This window comes from Panulirus ornatus, chromosome 61 (assembly GCF_036320965.1).
Source record: "Panulirus ornatus isolate Po-2019 chromosome 61, ASM3632096v1, whole genome shotgun sequence".
Classification (NCBI taxonomy): Eukaryota; Metazoa; Arthropoda; class Malacostraca; order Decapoda; family Palinuridae; genus Panulirus; species Panulirus ornatus.
Window position 1 is genome coordinate 7,667,918 of NC_092284.1, and position 25,977 is coordinate 7,693,894.

At 38.2% G+C, this 25,977-nt stretch overlaps 1 protein-coding gene across 4 annotated transcripts in view; it reads left to right on the forward strand.

Moving 5' to 3' along the window:
* RASSF8 (ras association domain-containing protein 8) overlaps positions 1-25,740 on the forward strand; it is a 48,251-nt gene extending 22,511 nt beyond the window's left edge. For 3 of the 4 annotated variants that reach the window (XM_071696879.1, XM_071696876.1, XM_071696878.1), the window contains exons 9-10: positions 790-928; positions 2,254-25,740. In XM_071696879.1, the coding sequence (XP_071552980.1) occupies positions 790-928; positions 2,254-2,354 (240 nt within the window). In that variant the 3' untranslated portion in view covers positions 2,355-25,740. The remainder of the gene's footprint in view (positions 1-789; positions 929-2,253) is intronic. The other variant, XM_071696877.1, reaches the window with a different exon arrangement.
* The last annotated feature ends 237 nt before the right edge of the window (positions 25,741-25,977 follow it).

The window sequence follows — 25,977 nt, forward strand, 5'->3', positions numbered from 1 at the left end:
CACAGAGGCGGAAGTGAATCAGAGGTTGGGTGAGAGGACGAAGGATCTCGGTTTGCTGAGGATGTGGAGAGAACATTATCTGGTAGGGCAAAGATGGGTATGTTTGAAGGAATAATAGTCCCAACAATATTTTAATTGATGTTAGGCATGAGCTATTGATAAGGTTGTATAGAGGAGGGTGGATTATTGGAAATGAAATGTTAAAGGCAGCATGTGGTGTAAGGTGGTTTGATCGAGTAAGTAATGAAAGAGTGATAAAGTGGGGTTGAGAGAGCAGAGGAGGGTGTCTTGAAATGGTATGGACGCATAGAAAGAATAAGTGAGGAAAGGTTGACAGAGAGGATATATTTGTCAGAAGTGAAGGGAACAAGAACAGGGAGACCAAATTGGAGATGAAATGAAAAAGATTTTGAGTGATCAGGGCTTGAACATGCATAAGACGGAAAGTTTTGCATGGGATTGAGTGAATTAGAATAATGTGCTGTGCTGGTGTCATTGTGCTGTTAATGGACTGAACCAGGGCATGTGAAGCATCTTGGGTAAACAATAAAAAGGTCTTTGGGGCTTGGTTTTTGTTAGGGAGCTGTCCTATTGGTGCATTACATGTTGTGGCTGGAGAATGGGTGTAAGTGGATGTGGCCTTTGTTCCTGATGCTACTTCGCTAACACAGGAAACAGCAACTGAGTATGAAAAAAATCTTCAAAATGCTTAACATTTCCCAGAAATGCCATTGATTGATATTTGTTACTTCAGTAATGAATCATGCATTCTCTGATTTCTTTTTGTAGGTGGCAGATTCAGAAAAGATCATATCAGAGAAGAAGAGGGAAATTGAGAAGCTTGTAATGGAAATGAAAGACGCAAACCTAGAGTCCCTTTCAATAACGCCATCTGAGGAGATTCGCACCCTTTTGGAGGGTAAGACAGGTATGGTGTCATGCCATTGACATCACCATACTTCTTTGTCTTATTTAGCTTTAGTTACTGAAAACTGCATGATAATGTATATGTAAATTACATAATGATTCAGGTTAGTAATTTAAACTTCTGAAGTGTGATGTCAGTTTCTCATCCTATATTAAACAGGATTGTTAAACTTTTGTAATTTATTTCTTCCACACTCTGCATATTAAATAAGTTTGTTCAAGAAAATGTTATTTCTTTTGTATCTGATACAGCAGGTTGTTCAAAATCCTCTAAAAATTTGACTTTACATCTTTTATATTTATCTATATTTGTTACTGTGGGAGAAGGAGGCTGGAAATCCTCCCCTCTCCTTTTTAATTTTCCAAAAGAAGGAACAGAGAAGGGGGCCAAGTGAGGATATTCCCTCAAAAGCTCAGTCCTCTGTTCTTAATGCTACCTTGCTGATCCGGGAAATGGCGAGTAGTATAAAAGAAATATTTGTTACTCATATGTGCACTCCCCAAATCTTGTCTTTTACATGTAATTGTTCTGTACATGTGGCACGACATGTTTCATGGAGACAATCCACCTCATCAGGTGCCAGTACTTAATAAAGTTATTTAAATCTCAATATCACAACAGAAGTACCATCCAGCATCTACCAACATAGACAACACACTGGCCTGTCTGACAGTAACCGACTAACCGTTAAAAGGGAGAGTGTTTAAGGGGGGTTACATGATGGGGGTTGACCTGGGTAGCTAGGTGTGTCAGGGACCACTTTTCTTGTGTTTATGTTTTTTGTCAATTATCTCATAATGATTTGGTTAATGATAGGATGATGGGCTTTAAAGTTGCCCAGGGACAAATTAAAGTTCTTAGTATTAGCAGTTAATTAAACGAAGCCCATGAATGTAAGATGCCACATGTGGTGGCTAATGGCTCCTGTTATGTTAGGCTTCACGTGATGATTTCCAGAATTTAATGGTTGAGACTATCACTGATACACTTATCAGAAAGATTATACAGATCAGGCATATGGTTTACACTTTATTAACCAGAGGACTTTTGTACATATAAAGTGGCACCTCAAGTAACATCTGCCATCTCTTGCATATGTGGTATACATTCTGAGCCATAGAACATCAGTCCCATAATAGTATCGCGTGTGTATTTACCACCAAATAACCCCATGATACACAAGCTTATCATGTTGGTCATGAGGCTGTGTATGTTTTTGAATGGGATTGATTTTATTCAGTGTCTCATTTTAGTGTTGCTTGTGTTAGTATTTCAGACAACTTATGAATCTGACCTGACGTGTAATTTTTTTCCCCTCGCCTCAGGAACATCAAAGCCTGGTAGCAGTCGTCGCATGATAGGTTCTCCGAGACAACTAGAAAATGCTGTTCCTACGTCAAAGAATCCTCATGGTGTTTGGGTGTAAATATATATAATCTGTTGATAATCATATCATGTTTGCTCTTGGTTTTAACAAATTGATATTTTTTATGGCTCCTATATTTCTGTCTGTAGGCTTTGAATGTGACAGTATAAGGATTTTATGTATACCTTTTATAGAGATTGATTTTTTTTTTTAATTAAAGTTTGCTTCATTTTGAGAGAACATAGAATACCGAAGAAATGTGATCTTCACTATGGTGCTTATGATGTTTTCCAACCATGCAGCAGCTTATGCTGTTCCTTTTGTAGAGTGCTTGATCACATAGTGATATTTAACCATGAAATGAACAAGTGCTGTCCATTAGAACTTGCAGAAAAGTATATATATCGTATTATTATTATTATTATTATTATTATTATTATTATTATTATTATTATTATTATAGTACAACCCTAGGACCCCCTATTTAGGGGATCTTGCAGCTTCAAGGCTTTGGTACACACACTGTAGCAGGGATAGATAGACTCCTTTGAAGTGAGAAGTTCTTTCATGTGAATGTACTTTCTTTCGTCAACAAATGATGATATATCTATGCCAAAGTTGACTTTTCATTTGTTGTGTAATCTCATGTTGACAAAGTCTGGCAACACCCACACATATATATAATTAATTTATTGATTTATAGATACCCCAGGTACCCCAGGATCAGTTTCTGTGATTGGGTCCTGGTGTATATGTGGGTGTATCAGTCATTTGACAAAACAGAGTGCAGTCTTGTCAGAGAACTTTTCACTTCAAAGGAGACCGTCCTCTCCCTTCTAAGTGTAGTAAAGCCTTGAAGCTGAGAGCCCCCTGGAATAGGGGTTCCGGAATAACACCAGCATCCTTTAAGAAAGGGACCCTCTAGTTTTTACTTTTCTAAAAGAAGGAACAGAAGGGGGGCCCGATTGAGGATTTTCCCCTCTTAAGCTCAGTCTCTCATTATTCTGTAATGGGACCCAATAACTTCAACCCTGTAGTGCTTTCTCCCTTATACACTCAGTCTCACTTGGTATTTCTTCATACAAGTCTCTTTTTAAAGCTCACTTTTACCATTCTCTTCTCACTAATATTATTTCCTCATTTCTGAAAACCTTTACACGTCTTTACTCTTGCCTCCACAAGATAGCGATCAGATATCTCACTAAATGTCCCTCTCAGAACATTTACATCCAAAAGTCCCCAATTGATATGCACATCAATTAATATTTTTTTTTTTTTTTTTTTTTAATACTTTGTCGCTGTCTCCCGCGTTTGCGAGGTAGCGCAAGGAAACAGACGAAAGAAATGGCCCAACCCCCCCCATACACATGTACATACACACGTCCACACACACAAATATACATACCTACACAGCTTTCCATGGTTTACCCCGGACGCTTCACATGCCTTGATTCAATCCACTGACAGCACGTCAACCCCTGTATACCACATCGCTCCAATTCACTCTATTCCTTGCCCTCCTTTCACCCTCCTGCATGTTCAGGCCCCGATCACACAAAATCTTTTTCACTCCATCTTTCCACCTCCAATTTGGTCTCCCTCTTCTCCTCGTTCCCTCCACCTCCGACACATATATCCTCTTGGTCAATCTTTCCTCACTCATTCTCTCCATGTGCCCAAACCATTTTAAAACACCCTCTTCTGCTCTCTCAACCACGCTCTTTTTATTTCCACACATCTCTCTTACCCTTACGTTACTTACTCGATCAAACCACCTCACACCACACATTGTCCTCAAACATCTCATTTCCAGCACATCCATCCTCCTGCGCACAACTCTATCCATAGCCCACGCCTCGCAACCATACAACATTGTTGGAACTACTATTCCTTCAAACATACCCATTTTTGCTTTCCGGGATAATGTTCTCGACTTCCACACATTTTTCAAGGCTCCCAAAATTTTCGCCCCCTCCCCCACCCTATGATCCACTTCCGCTTCCATGGTTCCATCCGCTGACAGATCCACTCCCAGATATCTAAAACACTTCACTTCCTCCAGTTTTTCACCATTCAAACTCACCTCCCAATTGACTTGACCCTCAACCCTACTGTACCTAATAACCTTGCTCTTATTCACATTTACTCTTAACTTTCTTCTTCCACACACTTTACCAAACTCCGTCACCAGCTTCTGCAGTTTCTCACATGAATCCGCCACCAGCGCTGTATCATCAGCGAACAACAACTGACTCACTTCCCAAGCTCTCTCATCCCCAACAGACTTCATACTCGCTTCAAGAGTAGTGCTACTCCTTCCTTAACTCTTGTCCTCTCATAAACCTCCCGCAACTCCTGCCTCAGTAGTAGTGCTAATCCTTTTGTAACTCATCTTCTCACAAATCCTGGACTTTACTCTTAAGACATTTCGAAAGCTTTCTTCCCCTTTAACCTTGAGCTGTATTTCACTCAGAGTCAGAACATCCAGTTTTCTTCCCTCAAGCATACTTCCTACTTTTCCTTTCTTCTTAACTTGGTTACATCTGCACACAGTTAGAGACTCAAGCTTGAGCCTTTGAGGAGGATGAACACCCTCTACTTAGCTCCCTCTTTTGTTCCATTTTCCAGAAATTGAATTACAAGAAGGTTGGAGGGTTTCTATCCCCCCTGTTCCCACCCTATTTAGTTATCTTCCACAACATGCACGGAATATGGAGTTAGAATTACTCAAGACCCATTTCTAAGAAAGAGTCCTGGTGTTACCCAGGACCTCCTCTCTAGAGGCTTCTGTAGCCCAAGGCTCTGTTACTTCGAGTAGCAGGAAAATGATTAACTCCATTAGAGTGAGAAGTTTCATAAGACTGTACTCCCAGTGATGCAGGCAGAGTCTAGTAACATGTATGCTTATTTACTTCTTTCCTCAGGAGTTCCTTTTATCTTTACGAGGTTCTTGCAGCACTCAGGAAGCTGGCCACAACCATTGGTTGGGACCATAGTTCATTAAGTGTAGTGATTATAGTAATGTATACACATTACTATAATCACTACACTGTGCAGAGAGTGCAGGGCAAGTGAGCTGTAAGGATTCCCTGTTTTCATTGTGATAGTTGCATTGAGGGTATATAGGGTATATAAGGGTCATGGGATATGTTGAAATGGTGTTTCTAGTGTTGTAAGGATGGGTGATGTCCAGAGCATAGATGGGAAAGTGTGTCCCTTGTTTGTCTAGGGATTGCAGCTCCGGATGGGTGTATGTTTGGTGGGTTGGAGCAAAGAGAGTGGTTGTGTAGTGCTTGTTGGGTTATCTATTTATCCATGTCTGTCTGTTGCAAGTAGTAGTAATAAAGCCAGCTAGAAATCACTTTCCATGAGGCTTTACCATATTCAATGGAGGATAGAAGTGTGGCATTGTGATGAGAATATTCTCACTCCAAGGGAGCCCACCATGCCATACTCTCTAAAGCAGCATAGCTTCGAAGTGTCAGGAGTACCGAAAGAGATGGCGTAATGGTATGATACATATACTGGTAGTTAGGTATACAACCCCAGTATCCCTCTTGTGGTGCTCCTGCATTTTCAAGACTATTCTCCATGCAAAAGCAGGGTAAGGTAGACTTCTTTAGGTTATGAATGTCCTCTGTGAAACTGTTTGTGGAAGAATGATGTGGGTTCCAATCGCTTGACAATGGTTAAGTGCGCCTTGGGAATCAACCAGCCCCCCCTCATCTAGGGGTGCTGTGATTGGAAATTTATGCCATGTTTTTACTAAATAAGGAAAAACTAGCGGAGAGTAAAGAGTTTTGTGTTATAGTGAAATGTGTTTAAGATGGAGATGTGTGAGTTTATGTTTTGGATGCCAGTCATCCAAATTTTGGATGCCAGTCATCCACATGAAAGTGAGGTAAACAGAGAACAAAACAACAGCCTTTGGGGTGGGGGTTATACAGCATATAGCGCTACTTTACCAACCTTTTCGACATCCAGATGCTAGTACTTTCCTAGAAGCTGTATGCCTGTTTCCTGCTATTAAGTGCCTCCTACTACCACAACACTACTAAAACTCTGCCCGCTGGTGTTACACTTCAGGTAAAAAGTCACATTGACAAGGTTGTATTATTGCCATTGGATGAAGAGGAATATAATTTCTTGAAGGAACTTCCTCAAAGAGCCTGTCATTTTGTGCTACTGATTGTAGTGAAGCCTTGGGGTTGCAAGCCTCTTACTTGGGGCTTTGGGATTACATGATGATTATAAAGCATGATACTAAACTAATAATGATTATGATAATAATAATGATGATAATGATAATAACAATGATGATGATAACAATGATGATTTATGTATATACATAAAAGCATCCCTTAGTAAATAATAACAATGATGATGATAATGATTTATGTATATACATAAAAGAGTCCCTTAGTATCCCCAGCAAACAATTCATGTGCTCCACCCTAAACCCAGCTTCACCTTCCTGGATGTGGAACCAATTAAAAGCAGTTATAACAATTTCAAGTCACACAGAACAGAGCATTCATAACAGTTGCCACCTGTCAAGCAGCCACAAATGTTCAACACATACATAACGATAGCAAAACACTTATAGTACAATCTCACCTCAATATACTTGATGCTTAGTCTTTGCATTAGTGCAGGACTTCTCCTGTGGATACCAGTCTCTGTCCAGCCACCACTTTTCACACTTCAGCACTGTATATTTACATAACTCCTTTGTCAGAAAACATAACGCTGACAAAATGGATACACCCTCCCAAATACAGACTTACCACCACTTCATGAAACATATGCCCATACAAAACCACACTTTCTAGATGTGTATGAGTTTCCTGTACTTATCTACATTTTGGACACTATCCATCTCTCTGTCAGTGAAAATACAGAGTCAACATTTCACAGGATTCATCTTGCCTAAGATGCAACTATCACACAGAAAACATTGAATACTTTCTCCCAATTAATCTTTACTTATCTTACAAAGACACAGATGCATTGTTAGATTTCTTGACCTGTGGTCCCTTCTGGTGGATATTGCTGGCTACAAGAGTGTAGTGGGAGCCCCATAGAATAGGATCCAGGGTTTAAAGGGACATACACATATATAGGTGATACTAGACTCATCCTGCCAGTAGTTACACTGTAAGCAAGATGCCTCCTTCAGCAAGGCTATGCCATCGTCATTGGACAGAAAGCAGTATAGTCTCGTCAAGGACCACCTTGCTCCAGATGAGTCTGTCATTTCTCTTCTCTTGCATGGAGTGCAGCCTAGAAGCTGCAGGAGCTCCATCAGAGGGAGCTGGGTTATGTGGTGAGGATGATATATATAAAATGTATGTATGTATATATAAAGGGGACTTTAAAAGTAAAACTGGTGCTGAGCAAAGTAACATATCAACTTTGGTAACAATAACTGCTCGGTTTTACAGCTGTTACCATTATAAGGTTCTCTTTACTTAAGTTACTGTCGTAGCATATCATTTATAAGCACAAGTACCTTATATGAAATTAGTTGAATGAGATTTCTGAATTATAGAATATTTTAATGAGGTTAATCATACAGCTTTATGATACCATTATTGAAAGGAGTTCAAATATCTGATGTCCTTGATGATAACTTTTTAAAATTAGGTTTGAGTGTATCTTCTTGGTCATTAGATGAAATCCTACTAAGGCTCTTAATACTGACTTATAATTGGTTGTTCTGCATTTCTTCCACCAGTCAGCTTGGCCAATTATTGTAAGTAGTATACAGTATTGTTGAGGATTCATGCTGTAATAACAAGTATTGATTGTTCAACTTGAGGTGCACCATTTGCATGGTAGTAATCTACAGTGAGTTGCACTGCAACGCTGGCACCTTTTCAGCTCTAGTCATTTTTTTTTTCATCGTGATGTTTCATCATAACAGATATAATGCTCCCAGTTTCATGGGCCTGAGACTTAACTACCTTACACAGAATTTTTACATGTGAAGGTATGTGTTGGCTTTATAGTACTACCAGTTGAAATTTGAAGAGACATTGCATTGTGACGCTTTCAGCTTTTAATCCAAACGTAAATAGTGTGCAAATCGTACTATTGGGAAAGTATCTGTTTTTCATTTAGTGTAAATAAATCATGAAAGAGGAAAGAGAATGTTTGTGAGTTAATTAGTGATAGTAGAGATATATTTTTCTACATTAAATCCAGTAAATCTCCCAATTGATTGCAGAGATGATGATATAATTGATACTACAAGTTAGGTGCTTATTATTACCAGTAAAACAGACTCATTGTGAGCTATACATTTCCATTCTGAATAAGACAGAACAAAAAGATATCATCTGAATATGCACCAGTAATTGGTTGATAGTGAGATTGTTGAGTGAATAGCAAGGATCATTTAGTGAAGATAGTGAGCTTATGCCATACTGGTCTTTGCTAGAGTTAAGAAAGAAATGTTCATATATTTTTGGTTGTTCTTGAAATACATTACATATTCAGCCAATTTAGTAATAACTCTTAAGTTATTTCTACTCTCTCAAGTAAAAACTATCGTCACAGATTCATCTATGATTATGCATTGTCTGTGTGCAGAGCTTCAGTTCACACTGAAAAATCTAGCAATCCTTGATATGTTAATTTAATTTTCATTTGTGAAGATACAGAGTAAGCAACGATAGCTTCATTAATAACAGGAATCTGAAGAAGAAAGAACAGATATGTATATTCACTTGTACTACTTGTATATTGGTTTGGATAAACATGGAACCAAGTTAAAAAAAAAGATTGACTACATGTAAAGATGTGTATGTTCAACAACATTTAGTCTATCTGTTGATACATCTTTCCTTTGCATTCATAGAAAAATCAGTGTTTGTGTAAGTATGGGTCACTGTCCATGAAAAATTATGTAAGAAATTGTTCATTTTAATATGAGTAGGTTTTATAATGTAAGTCCACTTTACTATAAAGGTTTATTATATATCTGCTAAATTTTTTCTGCTTTTCTAACCTTTAGAAGAGCTGTTAATGTTTTGTTGTGTAAGGTACAGGCTCTGAATACACATAGACTGCAACATATCTTGTTGAACTGAAATGTCTTAATGTTACTATGAATGTCATTTCACATTAATAGAAATTGCCTAACTTTGATTTTCTTGTACATATTTATGCTAATTGTAAAATTCCTAAGATACTACCCTAATAATTTTGCATTCATTCCAATATTCCTTCTTATCTTGCTTTAAGCATTGTAGTAGCATATAGTGTCTCAAGAAATATTTTTGAGTTATAGTTCATCTATCAGCAATTTAATGTGTTGCTTTCCAGTTCGTTGGTAGGATGGGCTTATCTTTGAGATTAGCATTGAGCATGAACCTTAGAGATATATTTATCTGTATGCATTTGTGGCTTAACCTTGTATAACTGGTCATCATTCTTCCTTTCTCCGAGGTTGGCACTTCAGTGCAACCCACATCCCACCTCCACGACATACCTCTTATTTCCCTTCTGTGTGAGTGTTTGTGTAACATAAATATATATAAGGGAGAAGGAAACTTCCCACGTATTCCCTGCATGTCGTAGAAGGCGACTAAAACAGGAGGGAGTGGGGGACTGGAAATCCTCCCCTCTCATTTTTAATTTTCCAAAAGAAGGAACAGAGAACGGGGCCAAGTGAGGATGTTCTTTCCAAGGCTCAGTCCTCTGTTCTTAATGTTTCCTTGCTAGTGAGGGAAATGGCAAATATATATGAAAAAAAAATATACGAGAGTGTAGATAGAGGAATAATGTGAGGAGTATTGGGAGAACTCCCAATACTCCTTGTATTCTTCCTCTACCCACACTTCCCATGTGTTCCTTGCGTGTTGTAAAAGGTGACTGAAAGGGGAGGGAGTGGGGGGGCTGGAAATCCTCCCTTCCAGTTTTTACTTTTCCAAGGGAAGGAACAGAGAAGGCTCAGTGCTCTGTTCTAAGCGCTCCCTCGCTAATGCGGGAAATGGCGAATATGCATGAAAAAAGATGTATATATTTTAATGTCTTATGTATGGGCATTAGTTTACTTCACCTCCTTGAGGTTGTACCATAAGCAAAAAGTGACTGTCAGCGAGATTGTATCATCATCAGTGGATGAGAAGGATTACAGTCTCCTTGATGACATCTCATTCCCAGAAGAGTGCATCATTTCCCTGTTACTGATTGTAGCATATCCTTGAAGCTGCGGGTGCTGTGTAATTGGGGTCCAAGGGTTATGCGGTGAAAATTTCAAGTTATGTATATATATGTAGGTGTTACTGGACTTCCCCTTTATGTTGGTTACACTGCAAGTGAAAAATCACCTTCAGTAGTGTTATATTATGGACAATGGACACAAAGGAGTACATTATCATCATGCACATGTTACTCCTAGCTAGTCCATCATTTCCATGTTCCTTACTGGAGTGCAGCCTTGAAGTTGCAGGATCGCCATAAATGGGTTTTTGGGATTATATATGATTAAGTACATGGACATACACCTATATGTACATGTTACTGTTGTTTGTTGCGCCAAAGACAAGAAACCACCTTTGCAAGGCTTTATGATCACCTGTGGATGAAAAGGAGTGCAGTCTTGTTAAGGACCTTCTTGCTCCAATGGAGTCCATAATTTCCTTGTGACTTTGTGGAGTGCAGTCGTGAAGCTGTAAGTGCCTTTTAGACAGGGGTTTAGCATTATATATAGATAATTATATTAGGTGTATATGTATGTTTACGTTGAAATGTATATGTATGTATATGTGTGTTTGTGGGCATTTATGTATATACATGTATATGTGGGTGGGTTGGACCATTCCTCGTCTGTTTCCTTGCACTACCTCGCTGACGCGGGAGACAGCGGTTAAGTATAATGAAAATAAATAAATTAAGTGTAAGTATAGAAGTGAAGAAAAGATTAAAGGACACTAGTCCTCATAACCCCAACCTATGCAGCTGAAACATGGACATGGAATGAGTCACAAAGGTCGAGAATCCTGGCTGTGGAAATGAGTTACTTGAGGTGGAGGATGTAGTATGACTCAGTGAAATGAAGGAAGTAATGAGGATGTGCATGAGATGTGGCATGGAAGGGAATGAATTGCGGAGAGGTACAGTGGATGAAATGCAATTCTTTGAGGGAGTTTGGGCAAGTGAAAAGAATGCAAGTTGTAGAATATATGATGATATGATTAAAGTGGTTAATGTCAGACATAAGGAAATAGTGTGGAAGAGAAAGAGAAATGAGGTAAGAATGCTTGGAATAGTGTATGCGAGGGAGACATGTAAGGACATGGATGAATGGAGAAACTTTTGCTATGGCCACTCCCTTGATAGGAATCCCCGGGGAAGAACAGGCATCAGAGATATAGGTAGGTAGGTAGAATTATAATACACACGCATCACATGGGCATATACATATATATGTGTGTACATACTTATCAAGCCACATGCACTCCATTTATTGACACATCTTCCAAATTTTGTACTCATAATCATTTGCTTGATTTCATGATTTGGATGTGTCTCTGTATTATCCTCTGCTGACTAATTAGGCAATGGTATATGTTGTTAATTTCTTTTATTAAAAGAAAGATAAGGCTAAGCTAAGTGTTGCCTGCATAACTGGGGTGATAACATAGGTCTTGAAATGAAATGCTAAATTTTGCGAGGCTAATCTTAGAGAAGGTGCAGTTTTTCTTGTAAATGGCTCTTTAATAGTTTATTTTCAAAATGCAAAACCACTTGATGGTTTTGCATCATATACTGAAATCCAGCACTACCCTTGTAACATTGCTGTTTATTCCTTTTTTTATGTCATTTAGTTGTGCTTGTAATGCTTCCTGTCTGATTTTTTTCCTGCTTTCCTACCTTTTCTTTTCCTTCATGCACATACTTACTTTTATAAGAATAATTTTTTGTATGTTTGTATGTTGTAGTGTAAGCAATATAAGCTTGTCTCCTTTTGTTAAACAATTGCATTTTTGATTGCTGGATAAAAGTATTTGTATTGGATACACATACACCTGTCATAACTAACTTCTCAGCAAATATCAGCATCGTATAAGAACCATTTTTCTAAGGTCAGCTGATCATATGCTTTTAAAACAAAGCAAAATTGCTATCAGTATGGGACAGCTTGCAGCTCTGGGTGTTATTCGACCACTATAAATTTGCTTCAGAGTATGTTCAGGTTAATTGACATTAATGTGTCCCTCGAGTTAATTCCAGAAGTTTTACATACACTGCACTCTTATGAAACAGTGTGTTTGCTCATATCCATAGATATCATTACCTTTGACTTGTGTCTTTTCAAGTAAACAGCAGAAGTTGAATTTACGTCTTAGTATGTCTCATGTAATCAAGATACATCGGTTGAGCTGAGTTGGTATTGTTGTAGCTAGTGCTGAAAATATTGATACCTGTTTATGGAATTGCTAGGCCTAAGGATTCCCCCTTTCCCCACTACGCAGGGGAACCTTGACAGTAATCTTCACCCGTAATTGTTATGAGCACACTCAAGCTGGTGATGCAGTGAGCACACCCATGCTGGTGATGCTGTGAGCACACCCATGCTGGTGATGCTAGGCGTTGTCATGAGTTACGACCCCACCCGTGCTGGTGACACAAGGTGCTGTGAAGTGTTACGAGCTCACCCATGCTGGTGAACACTAAGTGTCCCCAAGTGTTACAAGCTCACCCATGCTGGTGCTGTTAGGTGCCCTCATGTTACGAGCTCACCCATGTTGGTGCTGCTAGATGCCCTCATGCGTTATAAGCACTCCTGCGCTGGTACTGCTAGGTGCCCTCATGCGTTACAAGCACACCTGTGCTAGTACTGCTAGGTGCCCTCATGTGTTACAAGCACACCTGTGCTAGTGCTGTTAGGTGCTCTCATGCGTTACAAGCACACCTGTGCTGGTACTGCTAGGTGCCCTCATGCGTTACAAGCACACCTGTGCTAGTGCTGCTAGGTGTCCTCATGTGTTACAAGCACACCTGTGCTGGTGCTGCAAGGTGTCCTTATGTGTTACAAGCACACCTGTGCTAGAGCTGCTAGGTGCCCTCATGTGTTACAAGCAAACCTGTGCTAGTGCTACTAGGTGCCCTCATATGTTACAAGCACACCTGTGCTAGTGCTGCTAGGTGCCCTCATATGTTACAAGCACACCTGTGCTAGTGCTGCTAGGTGCCCTCATGCGTTACAAGCACACCTGTGCTAGTGCTGCTAGGTGCCCTCATGTGTTACAAGCACACCTGTGCTAGTGCTGTTAGGTGCCATCATGTGTTACAAGCACACCTGTGCTGGTACTGTTAGGTGCCATCATGTGTTACAAGCACACCTGTGCTGGTGCTGCAAGGTGCCCTCATATGTTGCAAGCGCACCTGTGATAGTGCTGCTAGGTGCCCTCATGTGTTACAAGCACACCTGTGCTGGTGCTGCTAGGTGCCCTCATGTGTTACAAGCACTCATTGAGCTGTAGTCTTGCTGTGTTTACCATTTTTGATCATAAGCTGAGGTAATTTTTTTCCCACGTATCAGGTGTTCATTGTGTGAGCTATGTGATGAAGGCCTCTGGGGTGTGAAATGAAGGTCATGCACAGAGAGAAGAGAAAAAGGTAAATTTTGAACCTAACGCACCTGCTCTGATCAGATCGATCGTAAGCCTCACCAGGCAATACCACATGAAATAAGGGCACTGGACCAGTGGGATGGTCATTATTTATGTTACCATTCCATGAGAGGTACTGAGGATATTTCCTCAAGTGTCGTAAAAGTTACTTGAGTAATTTGGGAACTATGAACATGTTTAGCAGGAAGAGTATATGACTGTAGAGTGATTAGTTGGTGTGGATGAGTGTGGGAAGTTGAAACTCTGATACGATTATTGTTCTAATTTCATCGTACTAGTCAAAATATCCCTCATGATTCTTTTCCTGTTTCCCATTCTCTTTTCCCTGTGTGGTAAGTTAGACGTTGCTCTTTTGATAATGAATTTTTCCTAATATGCCAACTTTATTACTATAGAATCGCTGCAACTTGAATTTTCTTTTTCACAAAGTTGTAGTAATGAAGTTTTGCAGTATTAAATAAGGTATTAAGACTTAGATGAAATCTTGATTTGAAATTTTTGATGAGTAAATAGATGTATATTTTGACTTGCACTCACTCAAACAAAAAACATAACTTTTAAATGGACACAATGTAGGTTTCCCAATGCATTGTACATTGTTGAATCATTTTATGAAAACTTTTGTGTGCTTACTTTCATATTCAGTCTAGAATGATTAATACTGAATATCCTTCAGTCGAAATATTTTCGCAAGTTGTATGCAATTACCCATTTGTACATTTCGTGTGGGAGTTCAACTCTTTTTTAGCTCCATTTCATGTGTATCTGATATTCTATTTGCACTGTATGGAGAGGGAGTTTTAGAGTCATGGGACTCTATCTCTTGAACATTCTCAACTGTCATACAATTTCTTAAATGTTTGTTTGCTGTATGCAGTGTGTATATGCACATCCGTATTCTTGTACTTATCCTTGAGTAGGAACGAAGCAGATAGCCCCTTATTAGATCTTAAATAATGCAAATTAATATACTTATCATAAGTTTGGAAGTCCATCATTCCACCCCTGAATACTAGCATACGTACGCATTGATAGCTCGTCTTCTTAATACTTTTAGAATATCCAGGATTACCCAGAAATAATGTTTGGGGTGCATAAAACCTAGGAGCTTCTTGGGGTTTGTTCCTCACATATCCTACATCCCACAAGGGTCTTCTATCCAACCCATAGTAAATTTTCATGAGAATTCAGGAGCTTTGAGTTTTCTTTTTTATTGGATTTTTTGAATAATCAGCAGATAGATATGCTGCTGTTTCAGGTTGAAAGAATGGGAACACTTTTACTTTATTGTGTTTGTATGCACATCCATACACATGAAAGTCTTACCATATCAGTCTCTATCTTAAGTATAGAGAGTGAAAAACGTTGGGTGTTACTCAGATTTATGGCTTTTTTAGTAGGATTCTTTAAATTTTTGCCTTCTTTGTATATTTCTTATATCCCTTAAGTTCATATGACATATGAGAGATATTTTGAAGTCGAATCTTTAAGGTAAATCTTTTCCTTTCTAGTTAGTATAAAAACACTTCGTACTATTTTTTCTTTGAGCCATTGGAACTTACAAAGTCATTTACTTGCAAAAGCTGCCCTCCTCATTACTTTTTTCACTTTTGGTTTTGGAGAGTGAGTGATTTTATTCATTCATGTGATATTCTGGAGTAAGCAGGCCAGTATATTTACCTAATAGCTAAAGGGGCATAGATGAAAATTAGAATTACGGTGCTTTCTTAGTCTGACATGTAATTTTGCATCAAAAATTCCTCCAATCCAGATTGTATACTTATGTAGTTTTGCATTAAGCATATTTGCAGAACTGTAATTTGTTCAAAAGGTCACTGACATATTTAAGACAGGAGGACTTTAATTTTTTAAAGTATGTATCTTTTTTGCATTATTTTCATATGTTTGTCATTTCTACCATTGGTTTGGTAATGCCAGGAACGGATGAAAAATGGCCTCATTCACTTACATTAAGTGCTGTGCAGGTAGGAGAACCAAGAAGGTTGATTTTAAGTCTTTAGATATGTTGCTGTGCTTGAAAATTATCTTTACACCTATTTGCAAAATAAACAGTGCTAGCTGCTTTCTTTGTGAACGTCATAATCACAGTAACATTTGAATTGTGTCAGTAAGTTAGGCTTGGATTGGTCATTTATTGTCATCTCTTGGAAAAAGTAGTGTATTATAGATGGAGAGGTACTTGGGTACACTTAGGGAGTAGAATAGCAAGTATTCATTTCCTACATACGATGCCATCGGTTCCCTTGAGTAAGCATTTTTCTTTCAGCTTGATAATGTAGAGAGACTGACCTCTGTTTTTGGATGTGGCTCTCTGTGTTCCATACTTTTCTGATAGAGGGACTGCATTTGGTTGTGGAATTATTTGATTGGAGAAGGGGATAACGTAACAGCTGTTTTGTATGTTTTTGATGACTAACATCCGCTGGCACATGGATATTGATTGTCACGTAGTGATGATGATGTGTCAGGGTGCGTAAACCAGGCAGTACTTGGAAAGAATTTACATACATAATTATATACATGATTTATATTGATATCTTTGCTCTAGACATCACTCATTCCTACAACACTACAAACACCATTTCAACAGAACCCAAGACCTTTCATAACCATGATGCAACTGCTGCAGCAAAGACACCAAGCACTTCTTAGTTATCTTGCTTTCCCTGCTCATATATACACACACATCATTACACTTTATAAGCTGTGATCCCTACTGATGGATAAGGCCATCCTCCTGAGTGCTAGAGGAGTCTCGTAAAGATAAAAGGGACTCCTGGGCCAGGAAGTAAGTAAGTAAGTATATGCTTATTTATTCATAATTACCCCAGGGCCCCTTTTTAAGAACGAGCCTGGTGTTACGTAGGATCTCTTTCTTAAGGGTCCTTCAGCTTAAGGCTAAACTACTTCCAGTAGTAGGGACATTTGAACTCAGAGTGAGTTCTTTGGCAAGACTGTACTAATGTTGATACAACTTCATCAGATGTGACTATTCACTCATGGTGTAACCTTGAGCAGGCAGAGTTCAGTAATGCCAGTAAGTATACATATGTACTTTTTTCATACGTTTAACACATCCCATGTCAGTGAGGTATTGCCAAGAACAGACAAAAGAAATGGACTCTTTCCCTCTCATTTATCCTCTTAACTGTCATGTATAATGTACAAAAAAAGACCCCCCTATCCACAACCAGGCCTCATACACCAATCAGTGGTCTCCCCTGATCACTCCATATTCCCTGATTCAGCCCAGTGACATCATGTTGTTCCCTGTGTAACACATTGCTCCCATTTTCCGTATCCATTGAAACCCTTCTACCCTCCTGCATGCTCAGACCCTAAACCGTCAAAGCACGTCTCACTCCGTCCTTCCGCTTCCTTGCTCCCTCCACTTCTGCCATTTATACCATCTTTGTCGTCCTCTCCTTAAGTCTGAAGCAATTCAGTACTCCCTCTTGAACCCTTATACATACTCTTCTTACCCTGTCATCTCTTATTCTGTTAACCTTCCTCACACCACATATTGTCCTCAAACATTCCGTTTCTGTACAGTTTGCTTGAGGCCCATGTCTCGCACCCTTACAGCACTGTTATAGTGGAGGGAAACAGTATGCAGTAATTCAGGAAGCAAGACTTGAGGAAGAGTGCTACATGCTAGCCCTGCCATTCTGGCAGAAGCTTGTCATAGGTACTCATAGGTACTTTCCCTTTCTCTCTCCATTCATGAAATGTAGATCCTCATAGTCTTTCTTTTACCTCTCTCTGTATGTGTCGACCTGTTTGAACACACACTGGTCAGTTCTCTTTAATCAGAATGCAGGTATTATTACACATTGCTGTTACACTGATGTTCCACATCTCAACCTTCCTCATATTATAACTATCATCCTTTGTCATTTCCAACTTGTTTTTCCTTTCCCATCCCCTTTCTTTGCCATAACAAATGCTGATCTCTCATTCTACAATGCTGACCTCCCATTACACATACTCCTCAAAGCACCCAGGACCTTAGCCCCTCTCCACTGTATGACTAAAGTAGTAGACTTCCTCCAATTTAGCTTACTCCCAGATCATCCTGTCTTGTCCCTCTGCTTAACTCTAGTCTGTTACCGGAGCTGTGTCATCTGCAAACAGCAACTAACCCACCCCTACAATTCCCCATCTCAGGATACTGTAGACTTGCCACATGCTCCAAGACCTTCTTGTTTACCATTGCTTCCCCCTCTGCAATCACAGATTAAACAGCCATAGTGACATTCCACACCCAAGATGCAAAACCACCTTCATTCACCCTCTTCCCTTACTGTTCGTATACATGCCTTACCTTCTACATGTAGTGGCTTTCCCTTACACCATAAAATCATAAAAACCTGTAACTCTGTTTTTGAGTATTTGCTTTGTCCATCTTGCCTTTATTTGCCAGTAAGAATGCTATACATGCATTTAGCCAGTCTTCAGGCACTTCACCTTGATATGTACCGAGACGGAAAATCCTGACTAGCCAGTCAACTTCCCTTAATATGTAACACCTGCAATTGTAACATTACCATGGAATGTATGAACAGAATGCTGAAAAGATCAGTATTAGAGTCAAATATGAGTCATTTAGTAACATTGGAAGAACTGTTGGAGAAATTGTTTTCCATAATGTTAAGTCAAATAGACTGATTTTTAAAGAAAGGCAAAATAAATTATTTTACATAATTAGTTTTATTAGATATCTTAGAAAGGAAACATATGTATGACTGTAAATGATTTAAGTTTATGAATGTCTTTTAATGCTAAAAGATGCTGGAGAAGTCTATAAAATCAAATCAAAATGCTTTGCATTGGTGCTGTACTGGCATTCTGCTAATCCTCAGGTACCTTACTTTGAGCCATACATACACTGAAAATCCAAACTAACCAATTAACAACACTGCCACCTATTTTTTGAGAAATTCATCTAAAATCTCATCCTCATCAGCAGCTTTGTCACTCTTCATCATATGCGAAGCATTCACCACCTCTTCTCTTTTCACCATACCACTTGCCCTGGCTTGCCTTGTATACCCTCATGTCCCACACACCATATCTCACTCCATCTACTCTTCCCCTCTTCTTTGCCTGTCACTTTATCCCCCTTTCAACCCTTTGTCTTTTATTCTCCTTTCCCTATTCACATCCACCTAAAGATTTTTTTAATCTCCATGAAGGATGTGGATACTTTTTCATCCCGTCTGTCATTTACCTTCTTTTTCAGCTCCTGCTTCTTCGTCTTGGCTTCATCTAGTTTCATCTTTACATTCCCCAATCTGTTGCACTCCTTCCCTGCAAGTGACACACACATAACTCTCTTATCTGTTTCACTGACAATTTACCTTCCACATTTCACCACTCACTACCCATCCTCACGTGCCCACAAGCCACCTTCCACATGCCATGCACATCTCATACATCTAAGTACTGCTTGCCAGAATACCTCCCATTCTGTGCCTACTTCCTAAGTTAAGTTTACTCACCTTTTGTCATTCTTCATTGTCTTACCTGGTGTTGCCTCACACAAGCTTCTTATCCACTTTCCCCACCCTCTTCCTTCCTATTTCTTATTCTCCAAAAGTCTCTAATCTACAAACTTTCACCATCACCTCCACCAGGAAGTGATCAGACAACCCACCGGATGCCCCTTGGCACATTATGTCCAGAAGTCTCCCTTCAGCATGCTGTAATGGCTGCCTGCCATCAACCTCACACATCCATATATACCTATGCATGTCCTTCTTTTGAAATTGGGTATTGTCATCACAACTCCACAAGTATTTACCATTTTTGTTCACACTGGGTACCCCATGCCCCTAAGTTGAACCCTTAATATCACCTACTCTCGCATTCAAATTACTCATCATTATGAGTTACGCTTTCTCCTTGGTGTTCCAGTCACCACCCCTCTGTACAACACTACGAACACCAGTTCAGCATAACCTTTCCTGCCCAAGACGCAACTTCCATTTGGACGACACTGGAGACTTACTCTTTAATTGTCTTGCACTCACCTCAGACAGAGAGTCCACCACAGTACCACGCTTCTTAAGCTGTGGTCCCGCCCAGTTCTTGAGTGCAATGGGATTCCCAGTAATGTGGCTGCTATGGCAGGAAAACAAAGAATAGTAATGTATAGATGTATATACTGTATATCCCTCACTCCCTCTGTACTTCTCTCATTCTTGATCACTTTCCCTATCTCTTTCCCTCCCCCTCCTTTGCAAAATTTATGGGACCAGTTTTACTGGGCATTCAGATAACATTGCACTAACTAAACAACAAATGTTCTGTCGTTTAACATTGCACGATTTGAGTATACCTTCTGCTTGAACTTGTTTGTTGTATCACTTTCTGAATATATACCTAAAACATATCACTGTTTATTGTGCTTTATGTTATGTCTGAATTCTATATTGTTGTACAGCAGTGTTTATAATGTGTTAGGAAATATCTGTAAAGTACAGTATTTGATTATACTGTAGTATTTTCATTCACAAATGGTTAACAACATCCTCATGTCGGAGGCATTGTGTTCAGGAATTACATTCTTTTCAGTGTTTGTTACCGTCAATGATCTAAGTTTCACTTTTAGTGCCATTGTGACAATTGGAAATGTATCTTGGAACAACTCTTCTGCATTAATCTTACTTGTATTAACTTTATTATAAGGGGATTGAAGTACTGTGTATGTGAAATAGTTTTCTCTTAGTCCCACAATCCATAGATAATGTATATTCCTTTGTGTGTATGTTTTCTCTTTTAATCCCTCAGTTGTATCGTGGCTGTGAAATGAATCACTGTTTTAAATGCCTGCTGTATCGTTTGATCACCCCTGCTGTACATTCATTACATTGCAATGTAATCTAAGAAGGAAAACATTAGTCGTAATTGTGATGGATACAAACTAAATGGGCTTCAGGAATGTTATCTTGTTCGAATATTAATCTCTGTAAGTCGCAAAGATTGCAAAGCTATGTTGCTTCTGGTGTTCTCTTGGAGTAAACCATGAGTAGGTGTAATGAAGATAATTATTGATGCATCAATGCCTCATTGTGTGCATACATGCATATGTGCATTTTTTTTTATAGTGCTCAAGCCAAACCATTTATAAAGCCATCATACAAATCCTTGTAGATTTTTACATGTAAGCATACATGATGATGATTGAACACTGTTTGGGTTCATGAATAAATTGTATAGCTCTTCAGAGCCAAAATTGATATTACTTAGATCTGTATAATTTGTGGCACGAGAAGTTGTGCTATGAAGTTTCTGTATCTTTCATGAAAAACCTGTAGCTTCATGAAGTTTGGTATCCTAGCTAGGATTGATATGTATTTCAGCTATTTCCTTTAAGGAAACACTTGTTGATATTTAAGCCAAATACACTTATTCACTGTCATGTATATTAGCATTTAACACATGTTGGCCAGTAGCTGGAGGTGTTGGCAATTGGCATCAGTCACAGCTGAGGGGTTAGATTATGAAATTTTATATGATAGCAAACCTTTGTATCAGAAAAAAGAATAAAGTCAGTTTCAGGTACAGAAAAATGCCTTAATGATATTTCTCTTTCTTAACTTTGTTAAATTTTGTTTTGAATCATTTGTATAATATTGAGTGTAACAGATGCACAAAGCATTATAACTTTGCTTGAAATTTAGAATTTATAGATTTGAATAGTATCATGTGATTGTTGTTTAGTGATTTTTCTTCTATGATTATTCCTACATTTTTCCCGAACACTTTTGTACTAATACTTCATTTACTTACAGTATTAAGTGAAAGGTGCCATCCATTGTATAAAGCTTTCACACGTCAAATATGTTGAATGACAAAGGATGGTGTTTTGTGATGTGGTCCAACAAAATGGTAATTTAACATGTAGCAACTGTACGAGTTTAGGCATTCCTTTTGGGATTCATCAGCAAGTTTCTTTCATTTCGTGTAAACTGTATATCTACTGCATATAAGAGAGAGTTAATGTTTGCACACTGCATCAAGTATGTCGTCAAATATGTATATCAGAGTTATAAGAATTATTGTAATTGTTCAGGTATTTATTTTGTATGTGAGAAAAGGTTGTTATTTAGAGAATGTCAAAGTAACAGCTGGAGGCCAGACATGCAATTCATGATGTGAAAAAGATATATTTGATATATTGAGAAAATTACTCTTCAGAAGTTCAGGCCCCTTGCTAGTCATGATAATGAGTAGAGGAGATTTTTTCATATAATATGATATTAACTGAATTTTGAATACCCACTTTGTTCTTCATTGTCTTGATGATGTCCTTTTCAATGATGTCTAGGGTTCTAGCTAATGAAGATGTTATTCACGTGTGTTCAGTATTTTCCTGAGTGATACGGGAAGACTAAGACTTTGCACTTTTATTTTGATTCAATATTAACCTGTGTGTATTACGTGGCAATTGAGGTACCTTATCTTTTTAAAGTTACCTCGTTTAGTTTTAAAAACTTTCATGCCATTAGGAGGTAGGAATGTCTCATGTTTTCCATTCTTTTTTTCTGAAAGGTAGGAAGGTAGTTTAGATGCAACATGTGCATGTATGTGGTCTCTGCAGATATTGTAATTACTTGTTTGTGTTGCATTGGGAGGGGGTTTTACACTCGTAGGACCCATCTCTTTAACACTCTCTACTATCATACGACAGTGTATTTACCATTTGGCAGTGTTTGGGGTCTTGTAATTGCTTTGACGTATTCCTAAAAGAATAACCTATTTTGAGTTTTGGTATTACTGGTAGGCAAATCATACATCTACATTATATTTCCTTTCCCCAAAAAGTAAATTCAAGTAGGTCTTATTTTGAATGTTCTTTGGGCACTAATAATGTTTTGTATAATTCAGCAATAAGCATGGCATGCCAGATGGAATACAGTTTCTCTCTCGCTTTTGCTGCATGTTATTGAAGATTTTAAGAACATTGAAAGAACCCCTCACTATCTTTTCCAAATCATATAGGAAAGTTGTCGGCCTAGAAAGTACATAAACGTGAAGCTAGAAAACAAATTAAGACAATTATGAATATGATTGATTGAATGCTTAATTGTTGGGAATTGATTCTTTCTTCCTTTAGATATTGTGATAGACCTACCATACCTTTAAATACATCTAAATGCTTCATGTTTCATGAAATACATCCAAATGTTCCTGTTCAAATTTTTTCATCTCGCTCAGATCTTCAAGCTATACAGAATGATGAATAAACTGAAGACAGATCATATGAAATTAATTATGGTTTTGGATTCAAAAATCTATTAGAATGAATATACTTAGAAAGAAGTATTCTAAAGTTCTGTAATTTTCCTGTGTAAGGATTTATCCGAAGCCTATTATGTGTTTTGATTATGGGGCAAAATTTTTTCTGAAGATTCCTGAATTTATTTTTCATATTCAATGATCCAGGGCATCAAAGTATATTGGTAGCTGGATACGTACAGTACAAGTTTTGATTACACTCACATCTCTTCTTCCTCGTACTTAATCTCAAATTGAAACCTAGTCGAGGGATAGAAACTTTCTTGTGTTTTCAGATGTAACATGATCGTAGTCAGTCAGGTCATGATTGCAGCCATTGTTGTCAGTTACGAAAGTTAACTTGTATTTTGTGTTTCTGTTCCATTCATTGCCATTTGGTACTTTTTCATAGTCTTGGAATGTAAGAGTAAGTGCCATGCCATGTTGTAGATATGCCATATCTCGATTACTTTGTACTACATCTCTCTCTTTACTTTTCTAGTTCCTTACAGTTAACACCCCCATCTCCTCTCTGGCAAATGAAAAAATGGTGTACTTTTTAGAAATATTTGTGGTAGAATAATTTTGTTGGATTTCAGTTACTTTCTGTTACGAGGATTTTCTATTTTTACTGATGTTGTAAAAGGAAAAGTTTGAGAATTAGCATAATTAATTTGGTCAGAAATTCGATACCTCTTATTTTCCCACAACTCGCTATTTGGGACTAGATTGTCTGCGGTTCATCTTACAGTATGAAATCACAAGTGCCTTTAGTTATTTATGATAATGTATGCTGTTTGATGAACTGATGGAGGGTGTAGGTTTTCAGATTTGAGATGGCCTTTTTCACTTGTGCATGCATCTATCCATACACAGTCAGACAGACACAGACTGACAAGCAAACACACAAAAGGGCTTAACCCATGTGAGTGAAAAGGTCGAGTCTGAAAGAAATCCATCCCTGATTGTTGATAGCTTATTTGACTGACATGTACGATGTTGCATAGAATATAAACAATGGACTCTCCTTGCTACAGCTCGCACAAGCATACTGGACAGCTGTTCATAAATCTGCACTCTCTCATGATGTAGAGAAGTGAGCTGTGTAGGTTTCTGCTTGTGTTGGTCTGTGCTTGCATTGATGTGTTCTTGTGTTCATGCACAGTAGAAAGACGTGCTTGCCTTATGATAATGCCAGACATTTTTATCTGTATTATCATCATTTAAGCCACTCCCAGTTTCATGGGGTGGTTTAGGTACGTACAGCCTCGCAAATCACTTATACACATTTTAAACTCTTTAAACTCATTCCTAGTGTGTTCAAGTGAAATGTGAAACTCCACACTTAATTAAGTGCCTGTTGCATTTTTTTTCTTTGCAGATGAAATAAGTCTTGATTCACATCACATCTTTACAAAATAAGCTTCAGTTACATTTGTTTCCATTTACCACATGATTTTTTTCTGTTTACCAAAGCTCCCATCATATACTCAGTTTTCTCCATTTTCTGATCAAAGCATTGATTTTTCTACATTACCTTCAGGTTAGTTCCCAAATACTTTTACTTCCATCCTCAGCTTTTGACTTCTTTATGCCTTCAAAGCAGCCCACCATTCTATGTAACTTGTGCTATTTTTCTACATTACCTTCAGGTTAGTTCCCAAATACTTTTACTTCCATCCTCAGCTTGTGACTTCTTTATGCCTTTAAAGCAGCCCACCATTCTATGTAACTTGTGCTATTTTTCAACGTTTGTTGATGCCACCCATAAGAGTGCTTACAATTCTAGGTGTTTTGATTGTTATTGTAGTTACAAGTGGACTGTAAATTACCAGAATTTTTTTCCATAACTTGAATTGCAGTTACTTTAGTATCTGCTTGGATGTTTCTTGGGCAGATTATCATGCCACTGCAATGTCCAAAGACTAAAAGAGGATTTCATTTTGAGAGAATATGATTGACAGTGTCTTTCATTCGGCCAGAATTGAAGCTGCAGTTTGCAAGTATGTGGTGCTTTGTGTACTATGTATAAATGCAGTATATATACATGTTTTGCAGCCAGTTTGTAAGTCTTCTTGGACTACAGAAGCATTTTATAGGTATGATACATCTGACGGTAAATCAAAAATTAGGACAAATGCAGTGTATTGACTAGTTTGAATGGTCGTTGCTCAAAGGAACTTGCAGCCTGTCTGTAGATGTCATTTCTAACAATAGTATTATAATTGTTTATTTTGTGTTTGAAGAAGTTTTTTTCTTTTTTTGTTAGGTTAGACCTAAACGGTGGGATTTGTCGTAGCAAGCAGTCGTTTCTGAAATGATTATAATTGCTGGAAATTTGAAGCTGTTACTGAATGGCACTGTGGCATGCTAGCCAAATGTACAGTTGTATAGCAAATGTAATGTTAGTTTTCCTTATTATCAATACTCAAGTTTACCATGTACAGAAATTACTTATTGTGTTCACATATATGCTTTTAGTAAAGTGTTCATCAACATTGGTGTTTAAGTTTTTTCTTACATGCCCATCATCAAAGTCTCTGAAAAGTTTTACATGCAATGTCCAAATTGTTGGACAAGTTCCATGAAGAAGGGGATTATCTTTGCTTATATTTTGACTCAGATTTGAATATGTTGTTACAATTTGAGCTACTTCTTATATTAGTACATTAGATAGGTACAGATCATCCTGAATAATTTACTTAATGAACACAGGTTATAAGTGTTAAATCCAA